Raw genomic sequence first — 12,083 nt, 5'->3', positions numbered from 1 at the left:
GCGTGTTGACCGCGCAGTGTCTTGTGCGTTGCGTGTTGACCGGCCCCTTGTTCAACACGCATCCCGCAACGTTTCCTGCGCTTCGAAGGATCGATGTCTTTGCTTCCTCGCGCACCCATACATCCGTCCCTGAATTTCTGTTGGTTTCTCGAGCAAAGCGTAGTCTGTGCTCGTCGTCACTATGCCACGTTATCGTATTATCCGATGACATTCTGGTGAAGAGGATTGAATTCAGTTAGCAGCCAGTAATGTGTGATGCAGGAAGAAAAGAAGATCGCAAGGATGCGATTCTGTTTGCCATTATTTGGAACAGCTTGGCCTGAACACGAGATGTAGAGGTGGAGACACGTGAGTACAACTAGTCTATTGATAACTAGGTTGTAGATTTGTGTATGTATTTATTATCAATAGGCTGTAGATTAATTCATTAATGATTACCCTGTAGATTTATTCATTCATGACCACCCTGTAGATTTATTCATTTATGATTACCCTGTAGATTTATTCATTTATGATTACCCTGTAGATTTATTCATTCATGATTAGCCTGTCTATATATTCACTCGTGTTTGCCTGTAGATATATTTATTCATAATTAGCCTTAGGCTGTAGATATATTTATTCATAATTAGTCCTATGTTGTAGATATATTTATTTATGATTATGCCTTAAAAGCTGAAGATTTATTCATTGAGTAGGATATGAATATATGTATTGATAATTAGCTGTAGATATATTTATTGATGTATTCATTGATGTATTTGTGTATTAGTGTATAGTATTAGCTATAATTGTTATTACTGAATATAGCATATAAAATCACTGTAATTACTATTTGTCAAATAGGGGTTCATTTTCATCTGTATAAAAGAAATCTATCATGAACTTGTCATTCGAAAATGCTATAAGGGGTTCAGCATATCACCAGATATTATAGTTTTAATATATTAGCCTCGTCTTGTGCCTATAACGTATTTGTTTCTGTGGCTGAAGAGTTATTTCTAAGTATATGGAGAGGAAGAAGTGTAATTATCCAGTGTCACATTCTAAAGGAACAATTGTCGACGGTGCACGTCTGTAGAAACTGATTTTATTGGCTTGGCTCCCTAAGGTCTGCTGGGATCATTATAGTCGTCGTCAGGCGTCTGAACCTGTCTCCTAGTACTGGTGTCAACTGGCGCAGTTTCTGTTCGAAGTATCGGAAAGTAGGAGGTCCAGGTGTTGTTGTCGTGTTCAGAGTGACGTCTGGGTGTTGGGCGGGACGAAGAGGCAGTCCAAGATATTTTCCGTCATTCTTCTTGTGGAACCTATTGCCCGTAAACACGGATACGACCGCCGTGTGACTAACCACACCGAGAATTTTTTGAGCCACATAACGCCAGTATCCATACGCAGAATATCGAGCGTATGTGGAGGGACATTATTAGGGGTAGGTGAAGCGGCCTGGCATTAAGTCCGTCTGCTTCAAGCAGTACGAAGCGCGATCCTTGTTCGTCACCGTTTCATTGAGGTAAACACCTTTGGGTAGTTTACGGTATGTTACGTTAGGCTCTGGTTAGGTTTGGTTGAAATTTTTTTCGTTAATTTATGTCTTGAACGATTCTGACTCATATCTATTGCTATTTCTATTTCTATCTCAAAAAGGAGTGATGTAGGGTAGAAATGGTTAGACTCGTGAAGAACACAAGTAAAAACGTCGGAAAACATAATTTCAACATCCAAACAGTTTGCTGGATGTCCGAAACTGTAATTCTACCCAACAATGGTATTGAAAATATATCTATTTATGTTACCCAGAAAAATATACGTTTTCTAATTTTTTTCGAAGACACAGAAAACGTAATGATTTCAAGCGTACCTAAAATAGATACAAGACACTCGAAGATTTTATTTCGATGTACGAACCACTTTCCCTCGACACTACAGTGATAGTATTTTGATTCAAGGTACAGAAAATGAAGAAGATTTTTAAGATGTAAGCAGATGAGGGATCAAATGTTATACAAATATCACGTGAATTGTAATGCATCCAAAGAATAGGCTTACATATTTCCTCCAATCTTAGAAATGTAGCATTCACATGCAGACGCGCTCATGAACTTAGATATGTCATATTACCGAATAAATGCAGGATGTCTCTTTCTGCACTCTCACTCACTATCGTGTTCACTTTGTAAGCAGACGCGACCAGATTCGCTTTCGTTGCACCTTTAGCAAATCTAAATTCACCTCACAGACTTTTGACCTGATTCTTATGGGTCAAGTGACCGACCTTCTGCAAATATACTTTCATCACTATACCCTTAAGTATCACTACACCCTCATCTCCAATACACCTTTATCCTCACTATTCCCTCATCTTCACTACACTTCCTCTTCTATAGAGTAGATCGTGTAATAGAACTGTTTGATTACATCAAATGTTCAATGAGACGAAAATAATGAGACTGTTTAAGTGCATTCACTGCCAACAAATACAAACTGTCCCCAACAAACTTTTTTTAAAAGAATTTCACCAACACATTACAAACTATTTTACACACTTTTCATGATACAAACATCACAAAAAAAATTACTACATATTCTATTTGATACATACATCACAAACTTTAGCATTTAAATTCAATGCACACATATTGCGCAAAGGCATTCAACCCTAACTTGGCCAAGTTCGGTACTGAAATGCAGATGCTCTTTTGAGCTACGCTATTAACATGTTCACCAAGAGATTGTTACCAACAAACTAAAGCACAGGGATAAGTATCATAACGTTACACCTCCTACATATCATAGCTACTTATACCACCTCACCAAAGCAGGTTACATGTACACTTCAGCGACGTTCTTTAGATAGGCATTCGCCCAAAGATTATGAGGGGGGGCTATGTATGCTGTGATCGAGTTTACGGTCTTAAAATTGAACGCCCAGAGGTGTTTATTTTCTTCTTCGATTGGTGGTCATAACTATGACACTGAGAGGCCCTTTAATGACCCTGTCAGGCGATAGATCGCAAGCCCAAATCATCCAACCAATCATTGACCTGCAATCACCACTACACACCATATGATAAAAGTAGCAACGGCTAAATCGACAAACTGTGCTACCGATATTATAAAGTTTGATTTGCACTCTAAAGAGGTTTACAGGTTATTTATACAAAATTGTCTTGGTTTTGCACTCTAAACAAGTTTACATGTTGTTTACAAACTATACGCCACCAGACCATGTGTTTCGTATTATAATTACAACTCGCTTGTTACTCTACAAGCTACATTTACTAACAAGCGTCACAGAAGTGCTCCACACTCCACTCTCTGCAAAAATCCTTGCTACACTCCATTTCTACTGTTAACTTTACTCCGTTCATTTTGACTATCCATCAAACACAGCTTACTATATATCACTACATACTATGTAAAACTATCTTCATGATGAACATTGTAGAACTTACTAATATATTATTGTGTAACCATTACGTATGATATATCACTTTCACTGTTCTGTATACTTCACTGCAGTGGCTTTCCTATATTTTTGTCTCTCCTCTCTTCTGTTTTCTTCCCCTTGTCTTTTTTTTTTTTCCTTCACGGAGAGGTTTCGAACAAAGGCGAGTGCGTGTGCTTAGAAAAATGAAGTTGCGCAGTGGAAGGAGGCTTGTTGGAACTCACACCACACACAGGGTCAAGAGGAGAAAAGGCGAGGATAAGTACAAGGCAAAGATCAAAGACGGTGCATTAACACTGTACCTCCATCATCCTGTGAAGTGTAAGATGCCAGGCATGAGTGGTTACCACGCTGTTCGCCTGGCCGAACTGAGCTACGTTCAGGTGAAGATTAACGATCGAGACTGTACCTTATTCGTTGACTCTGGCGCGAGCAGTGTGTTCCTGACCTACAAACAAGCCGAGTAACTCGATCTCATAAGGATGATAGCGAGGTACAGGAGGAAGAAAGTTCATACTTGGAATAAAACGACCGTCTCGCGACTCGGCATTATCAAAGACGTCTCCATCGAGCTGCCACGCCAGATCGTGATCTGTTGTGATGTGGAGGTCTTCCCCAAGGGCTGGACTGCATCCTCGACGAGAGGCTACCTAGGTAGGAACATCCTGATCCGCGACCAAGTCGTTCAGGAGTTTGCAAAGTATCACTCGACTCTCTACTTCAGAGAGAGAAGTTACGTGAACCAGAAGCAGCGACATGAATGTTAGAGACTGATGATGTAGGCCCATCTTTGCGCCGGTCGGACGGACCCTCCGCTGATGGTACACGTAGATACGGGTTCTACTGGTTTCTACATCACGGCAGAAGGCCTGAAGGCGATCTCGTCGACCGAGAGTGACCTGCGGTACATCAGGAGAGTCGAGATTCATATCACCAAACGCACTTTTGTCACCGTGCCATTGTCATACGCCAAGAAGATGAGAGGGATGGACTTTGTCGTGGGAACAAGTCTATTACGTTAATGTCTCTCGATGATAGATTACTCCTCCAGGCTTGTGTACCTCCAGATGAGGAGAAATGTGTACAGATGTTCGCTGACGAAACCATGGAACGAGAACAGAAGACGGAGAGGAGGTTGATACGGACAAGAGTTATGATGTTGATTTGTGATGATCGGACGAAAAAGTTATAAGGCTGAAATAGACGGTGGTGGAGAATGTATCCCAAAGCCTGAGGGTTGGAAGGCACGGAAAAGTTACGAAGCTGAAGTGGATGGTCGGGAAGATTTCATTTTAAAACCAGTGGGCCGAGTAAAACGAAAAAGATGCGAAGTTGAAGTGGACGGTGAAGAAGGATTTATGCCTAACTCTGACAGAAAAAAAACTAAGTTTGTGTGAAACTAAAAGGGAAAGTATGGATGAATTGATTCCCAGATTCTGCAGGACTAAGAAAAAGGAAAAGATATGAAACTGAAATTAAAGGTGAGGATGAACTTATTCTAAAATCTGAGAGATGGAATAAACTGAAAAGAAATGTAGATATGGACGATGGGAAGGTATCTATTCCCAAATCTGTGGACAGAAGAAAACGTAAGACTCGAAGCTAAATTAGACAGCGACGGGGAATTTAGTCCGAAATCTGAGGGCCGGAAAAAAAAAGAAAAATACGTGAAACCGTCAGAAAAGGTGAGCATGAATCTGTTCCAGGATCTGTGAGCCGAAAAAAAACGAAAAATATTTGAGGTTTGGATGGACGATAAGTAAGAATTTACTTCAAAATCCCGATGACCAGATCAATCGAAGCAAATGTGAAAGTGGACACAAGGCAAGAAGTCTTTCCTAAACTTGATTGGCAAGAAGGTAGGTGAAACGAAACACACAGGTACATCCTCCGGGCCGGTAAGGACCAATGATGGAGTGAAGACGGGCTCTGGTGGAGAGGAATGCTCTGGTCACATAAGGGAAGGTAGTGTTACGAGCCTCTGAGGAAGTGTGAGATCATTTGTCGTGCAGTGGAGCGAGAGTAGACGAGGTGTTCCCACAGCAGGATGAGGAGGGCGAGTCCCTGACCCAGAAGGAGGAGGTAGAAGGCTCCCTGAAGGTGGTGCAGCCCCAGCGCCACCTGGCCATCGCTCTCACTCTGTAGAAGTGAATGTGAGAGGGAGTTGGTTGGTGGTAACCATGTGGACTCTTAATTTTCTTCATTAGCCTGTTATTAGCCATATTCTAATATATATATTCAGTGTCTGTGAGTGGTTACAATTTCTGAGTGACAAAGTTTTGCACTGGTTGCCTCATATCTTAATCCTATGTATATGTATTACAACTTTATAGCTATGTGTGTATACACACAACACAGTCACACGCCAGCTTAAGCCAGGTATGTGAGTCTGCGTAAGAACTTTTCCATGTATCATAGAATATCGAATTTACTCCAGAGAAATCTCCCATTTTATGGACTGTAAGTTTTGGAAGTCGTTTAGTTCCCCATACCACAAACAGCTGACAGTAAAGCCATGGTTTGTTTACCTGTGTAGTGGCGGCTTGGCCAGCGCTGTCGTCCTCGGCGGCGGCAGCGGCCTTTCTCTTTTCCCTGACGCGCTTGGCCGTCACCTCAGCCTTCCACTGGTCGGTGATGCCTGCCTCCCTCACCAGCCAGATCAGCTGGTTGAAGCGAGACTGGAAAGGTGCCCCTCTCCTGTAGAAGTTTTCGTCAATAGTGATTCTTTTTCTTTTTTTTTTTTTTTTAACCTTGTATCTGACGATGAATCATCACCTAAGCTAAGAACTCCCTCTCCCCCAGCCGCGCGATGTGTTTCAAAGACATACGCCATCAGCTACAGCGAGGCAGGAGGCCGATGGTTTTCGCGGCAACTGATTGTTGACTTGAAGGGAGTTTGGCAGTGCCACCCACCTCACCCAGAGGCGCAAAATCCTCATTAAGGGATGTCGTCACATTGTTAGGGGGAGAACTTATTTTGTTCCAGTGGAATGCCCACACCACTGGGGGTCACCAGTGATGAGAGATTTCAACTGGGCTAATCTGGAAAGGTAAACATAAACTATACGCGGGAGAGGGTAATAATAAAGCGGGTGGAGTGTGGCATCTGCCATGACCATGTTGGTGCACGTATGTGGATGATGATAGACTGTGAAATGGCTTTCCTACATATCGTTCTTCCTCACCGGCCTGGTTGTGGTCTCCACACAAGAGCAGTGAGGGTCATGAGGGTCACAAATGCATCACCACTGGACACTCGGGCATGAGTAGATTTTAAGTTGAAGCACAGATCGCTTTACTTGCCTGAACCCCCAGCCAAAGGAGGCTTGCATCCTGAGGCCTTTCTTGCTGGTGTAGAGGGGCGTGTGTCCCTGGGCGTCAGTGTAGCGGGTGGCCACGATGTCCGTGATGTAGTTCCTGAAGATGATGAAGGAGTAACCTCCCGCCAATACTCTCTGCAGTCCCTCGTCCGCCGGCAGCACCTGCCCAGGGGTGAAGAAGGGGAAAGATGATCTTACAGGATTGACACATTCGTCTGGAATTATTAGGTTTTCTGTTGCTATAAGGAAAAAAAAGATCTGTGTAAGTAAGAATTCTATCTCAAGTTTCTCAAGAGAGGATGAAGAATGTCTTAGGAAAAGTAAAACAGTTCTCTACTAGTTCACCGTGTATGGCTGGAACACTGGTCTCCACTGACCTCCATCTTCTCGTAGACTTTCTTCACCACGGGATCAGTGTGGCTGGAGAGGTACTCGTGCGGCACTCCTGACATCACCCAGGGTTCGGTGCCCCATCCCCAGCTGTCCTGCTCCACCAGGTCCTGGAAGGTCTCTATGGGCCGGGTCCTCCCTTGTACCGTCAGGTGAGCCACCAGGGACGAGCGGAAGGCCGTACAGATGACCAGGCAGTACACCAGCCACCACCCCACCAACACCTGCAGGTACAATACATGTGATGACCTGGTACCATACCACTACCACCCCACCAACACCTGCAGGTACAATACATGTGATGACCTGGTACCATACCACTACCACCCCACCAACACCTGCAGGTACAATACAGGTGATGACCTGGTACTATACCTTCCATCGACACCTGCAGGTACACTACAGGTGTCGTGTAGAACCCAACCAGTGTCATTATCATCATCAATTATATCAATCACATGACTAATCATCACGTAAGGAGAACTTTACGTGATTAATTGCTTTAACCCAGGACTTGCAGGCCCATCAATTGGAGATATATCACCATCAGCGGGAGATATGACACCATCAGTGAAGAACATAACACCATCAGTAGAGGATACAACACCACAAAACCCCATCTCTACGTGAGACAGAGCACCTACCCTGCCGGAGATCCTGAGGGCGGGTGCTGGAGGCGGAGTCTCGAGCAGGACGCCCCACCCGAACAGGACGGCTGGGATGATGCCCAGGCCTGGCCCGCCCGCCAACCTGCGCCAGGCCCCGTGCAACAGCCACAGCGTCGCGCCCCATAGCACCACGCTCACCAGCAGTATCACCCACAGCTCACCTGCGGCATAGACGTGGCACAGCCTTACCCCAGGACGCTTTCCTGACCTTCCTTACTGTTGTCAGTGCCTAATCTGAATGTGAGAAATGATAATGCAGAAGGAATACTCTTAAGATAAGCTGATTGTGATATACGACCGATGGCAGTGCAATGACCAGTGACGTATGTTGGGGAGTCGAGTACAAGTGTGAGCGGACGGGAGGGTAAAAGTAACACTGAATAGGCACGGTGAAGCGGAGGGCGTTCCAGACGAGGTTGTGAGAAAAGAGAAACAGTTCTTCAGAATGATGGGAAAATCAGGGACTGGAGGCATATAAAGGGGTCTTGAAAATATATAAAGATACATTTATAGTGACATTTTCTCCGAAGATCGTGAGAATGCAGTCGCACCTGTGCAAGCCTTAGACATGTGTAAAGGGGCATTTGTAAGAAGTCCTTTCGGTTGGCGCGTGAAACAAGAACAACATACCTGCGAAGGGGCGTATAAGAGCGAGGTGTTGGGGCAGCAGCGTGGGCTTAAGGGAGGTGACAGTTATCACATCTGAGGGGTACAACCTAGAGTAACCCATGACCCTGATGCGCCCCGGGGTGGGCGCCAGGAGGGTGCAGAAGTCGGCCTCCTCGCGCTCCAGGTCACCCACGATGCCGTTGAAGCTGCCGTTCTCCTGCTCCAGCCCCCACACACGCTCCCGCTGCTCACGGATCTCGTACCTGGACCAGGCGGATTTGCAAGGGATTTAAAGGATTTAACATTACTCAGGATCATACGGAAAACGACCTTAGTATAACACACGTTAAGATTTATAAATACGTCAACCGAAGTTAGGAGCAGAACCCGAATTGTTGTGGCTAGAATATATACAGGACGACTCGATACCTTTAACCTCTACGGTAGCATTCTCTTCGACATACTTTTGAATCGTTGTTTTTAGAGATTGATTATAAAGTATTGGCATTTAAGCAAACAAATTTCTTTTTCTCCATTCCTCACCAAATGGGGATGTTGATTTGACCTAATGTGCTGGACAGCAGCCACTACGCCTTTACAACCACTGTCTATTATAAAGTCAGTGTATGAGAAAGCAAGCTATTGAAATACGATTTCCCGATTTAGGGACCTACAGATCTAGATGTCGCCTGCACTTGTTTTTCCACTATTTCTTTTGCCACCGACTGACAAAGACGAAGACATGGGTTCCTAATTTCTTATCGTGGCAAAAAAAAAAAAAGAGCGAATGAGTGAGGCAAGAGAAAGAAAGAGGAGGAGGAGGAGGAAGTTCTTACGTGAAGTTAAGTGTTGAAGCCAAGGTGTTGAGCATCCTGACGTCCAGGGAGTCCCGAGGTGTGACTGTGGTGCCAATTTCTTCCTTGTCCCTCTGGTAGTCCATGTACGGGAAGAATGGCAGACTCCGGATCTGGAACTCGTGGCCCATGAAGTTCTCGAGCTGATCTGTGACGGAGGACATGTTGATGTTCTGGGTCTGCTAACGCTGGGGGAAGCATCGGTAAAACTGCAAAATGGTCATTGAATGGGAGAGGAGGGACGTCATCCACCGCAGCTGTGGTGTGAAATGTGATGTGTCTCACTGCTGGATAGGATATTATTATGAAGCCCCACGACAGATCTTATAGCCGGATATCATTACATATTGTTATTCTATCACATGATAATGATACAATTGATAATTCAGTTATTTATGATAAAAAAGAAATTTCTCACCTTGAAAGATTTCACGGGTGTCGGGGAGGGCAGAGGTCAGGTTCCAGTAGAAGAGCAGTTCCACCCCTGCCTCACCACTGTGGCAGTACTCACACCTCCGGTACACCTGCAGCCCCTCACTCTCCACCTCTGTACCAGAGAAAACACCACTGTATCACATACTGTTACTTCTCATATCAAAATAAAGCAGGTTTTGAAATACAAGCCTCCCCTTCCCCACGGATTCTGTTATATCATTATCTAATATTCTTTTGGAAAATTTCACCAAGACTGGGATTTGGAAAACGAAAAAACAAAACATTATATCGTCTGGAAGTTTTCTGACTCCTGCTATAGCCCCTGAGTAGCTGCCACTGAGGGACCACAAGAGTGGCTTATTTTCTAAGAACAGCCTCAAGACCCTAACGTCTTCAGGAGGACGTTATGCCTCCTTCCTGCCTGCAGACCATCCACCCACCACTGAGACGCCCGACGGCCTGTCGGCGTCATCCTCGAACTCCTTAACAAGGCCCCTAAACGACCTGGCGGGTTACTCCCACCATGATGGTATGCTAACCTGTCTGCCCAGAGCCTCTCCCGAAGGGAAGTCGATCGCTCCTTGGGGATGGTAGCGTCTGGAGGGCGATGTATAGGGCGTAGAGTGTGTTACGGAAGGTAGGATGGAGTAGAAGAGCCTCCGCCTCTGCCACAACACCAACCACCACAACGCGGGTCTCTGGTCTCTTCCATAACCCCGCCGCCTCCAGCAACCTGTGGAGAACATGGGTACACACTGACAAGGTGTAAGATCCATATATCACACGAAGAAATTGGAGCGAATGATAAGAGAGGACGATATTCCCACTGAATACAAACTGACCTGGCATCTCAAACAGATCCGTAATATTCCATGAAGTATAAAACTGCTGAGTGTTTCGTCCTCTCTAACTCGACGCGGATGATGGCTTTCTAACACGACTTCCATAGAATATCAAAGAGCTTCGACAGACAAATTGTCTTCATACATACTCTGTGTCAGTGAATTAGATGCTGAATAACGAATAATAAAACCCCCAAGAAAATCGTGTCAAAAATCTTCTCTCTCATCTTTTGCCAACCTAGCCTTTAAGTCAATGCTTGAAAAGCTTAGATCCAACAGTCATGAAACATAATGCAGTAGTTTCCTGAGGTCTGAGGGACTGAGTGGCATAAGAACTATGCTTCTTAATTTGGAACCTGCCTGTATCATGTCCCTTACACGAGGGTTGATCTCATGACAGAACCCAAAAGGTGATTGACGGTGTGAGGTTCAAGATGAGCAATGGCAAGCTGAGATGGAGTTAGCAAGACTGGCTGACTAAAGATAAGTAATTCAAATCTTTTGTCACAAAAATATAAAAGAAAATGCAGGAACACCTACTACCATGCACGTCTGAAGATTCAACACCTCACTATTTTAGACTTTTTTGACATACTTAACATTGCATCCGTCTGGACGCGCGTCAGCATTTTGAAAACGAAGCGAGAGGGATTGGATTTCAGTCCGGATAAGTCTGGATGCCCAGCAAATACCGTAAATATAAACGTAGCGACGTGACCTATTGTTGTACGGGGTGTCACTTGTGTTGCGTACGTTACCTCAGAGCGCCTCGCGTGTTGGTGGTGTTGCTGGTGCTGAGGTCGAGCAAGACTGTATGACATGTGAGTGTTGCGTCGCCCCAGAACCTCTGGACGAGTTGACTGTAGCTTTCTTGTTCTCTTACTGGCTGGTCTGGAGCTGGTTGGTCCCAGGGTGGTGCCTGGTCCTGAGAGAGGAACGAGTCTACCTCCACTACCATCACTGCTTCTCCTGTCTCAGCAGGTGTATCTAGGGCGAAAACAGGAACCATGATGAAAGACATTTTCATTCATGCTCTCGTTCTCATAATGGTACAACTAAATAAAGTATTCATTTATCTTCCAAAGCTCGACTTGGAGAGTTACATCTTTGCAAATGAACGTATAGATCATTTTTTTTTTTTTTACCCTGTAACTGACATGCAAACTTGGGATACAATGATAATTTTCTGCCAAGACTATGTTACTTCCGGGAGATTCATGTGATCTTCATCTATTTTGAAAAGTTGAAAGGAAATCTGTCATCAGTTGTTTGATCTCTCCACAAACTGATATGAGAGACAGGGTGAAAGAGAGGAGAGGTACTACAGGGAGGATGCAGGCACATCAGAACACCTCAAGCACCAGTTAGATTGAATGTCCATACTGGCTGGCGTGTGGTCGTTACTCAAACACCACAAGGGAGTCAAAAAAAAATATCCCCAAAATTCCCAAGGGAAGGGTGTGCATTAGTGGAACAGCATTGACTGTATGTCCTCCAGGACATTACAAGGGAAGGACAGG

At 44.6% G+C, this 12,083-nt stretch overlaps 2 protein-coding genes across 7 annotated transcripts in view; one reads left to right on the top strand and one right to left on the bottom strand.

Annotated features, from left to right (window-relative positions):
• Window positions 1-12,083, top strand: part of NELF-B (negative elongation factor B) — an 88,987-nt gene that overhangs the window by 795 nt on the left and 76,109 nt on the right. The window lies entirely within an intron of this gene.
• On the bottom strand, window positions 5,298-11,538 carry LOC139763991 (glutamate receptor ionotropic, delta-2-like). The gene is made up of 10 exons (XM_071690464.1): window positions 11,322-11,538; window positions 10,261-10,454; window positions 9,705-9,833; window positions 9,269-9,434; window positions 8,454-8,695; window positions 7,800-7,984; window positions 7,143-7,379; window positions 6,695-6,927; window positions 5,974-6,202; window positions 5,298-5,584 (listed from the first exon to the last, which is right to left on the bottom strand). The coding sequence occupies exons 1-10, from the start codon at window positions 11,519-11,521 to the stop codon at window positions 5,417-5,419; spliced, it is 1,983 nt and encodes a 660-aa protein (XP_071546565.1). The 5' UTR covers window positions 11,522-11,538; the 3' UTR covers window positions 5,298-5,416.

Source organism: Panulirus ornatus, chromosome 48 (genome assembly GCF_036320965.1).
Source record: "Panulirus ornatus isolate Po-2019 chromosome 48, ASM3632096v1, whole genome shotgun sequence".
Classification (NCBI taxonomy): Eukaryota; Metazoa; Arthropoda; class Malacostraca; order Decapoda; family Palinuridae; genus Panulirus; species Panulirus ornatus.
Note: the sequence above shows the minus strand (reverse complement) of the source record. Positions and strands in the feature narration are given on the sequence as shown.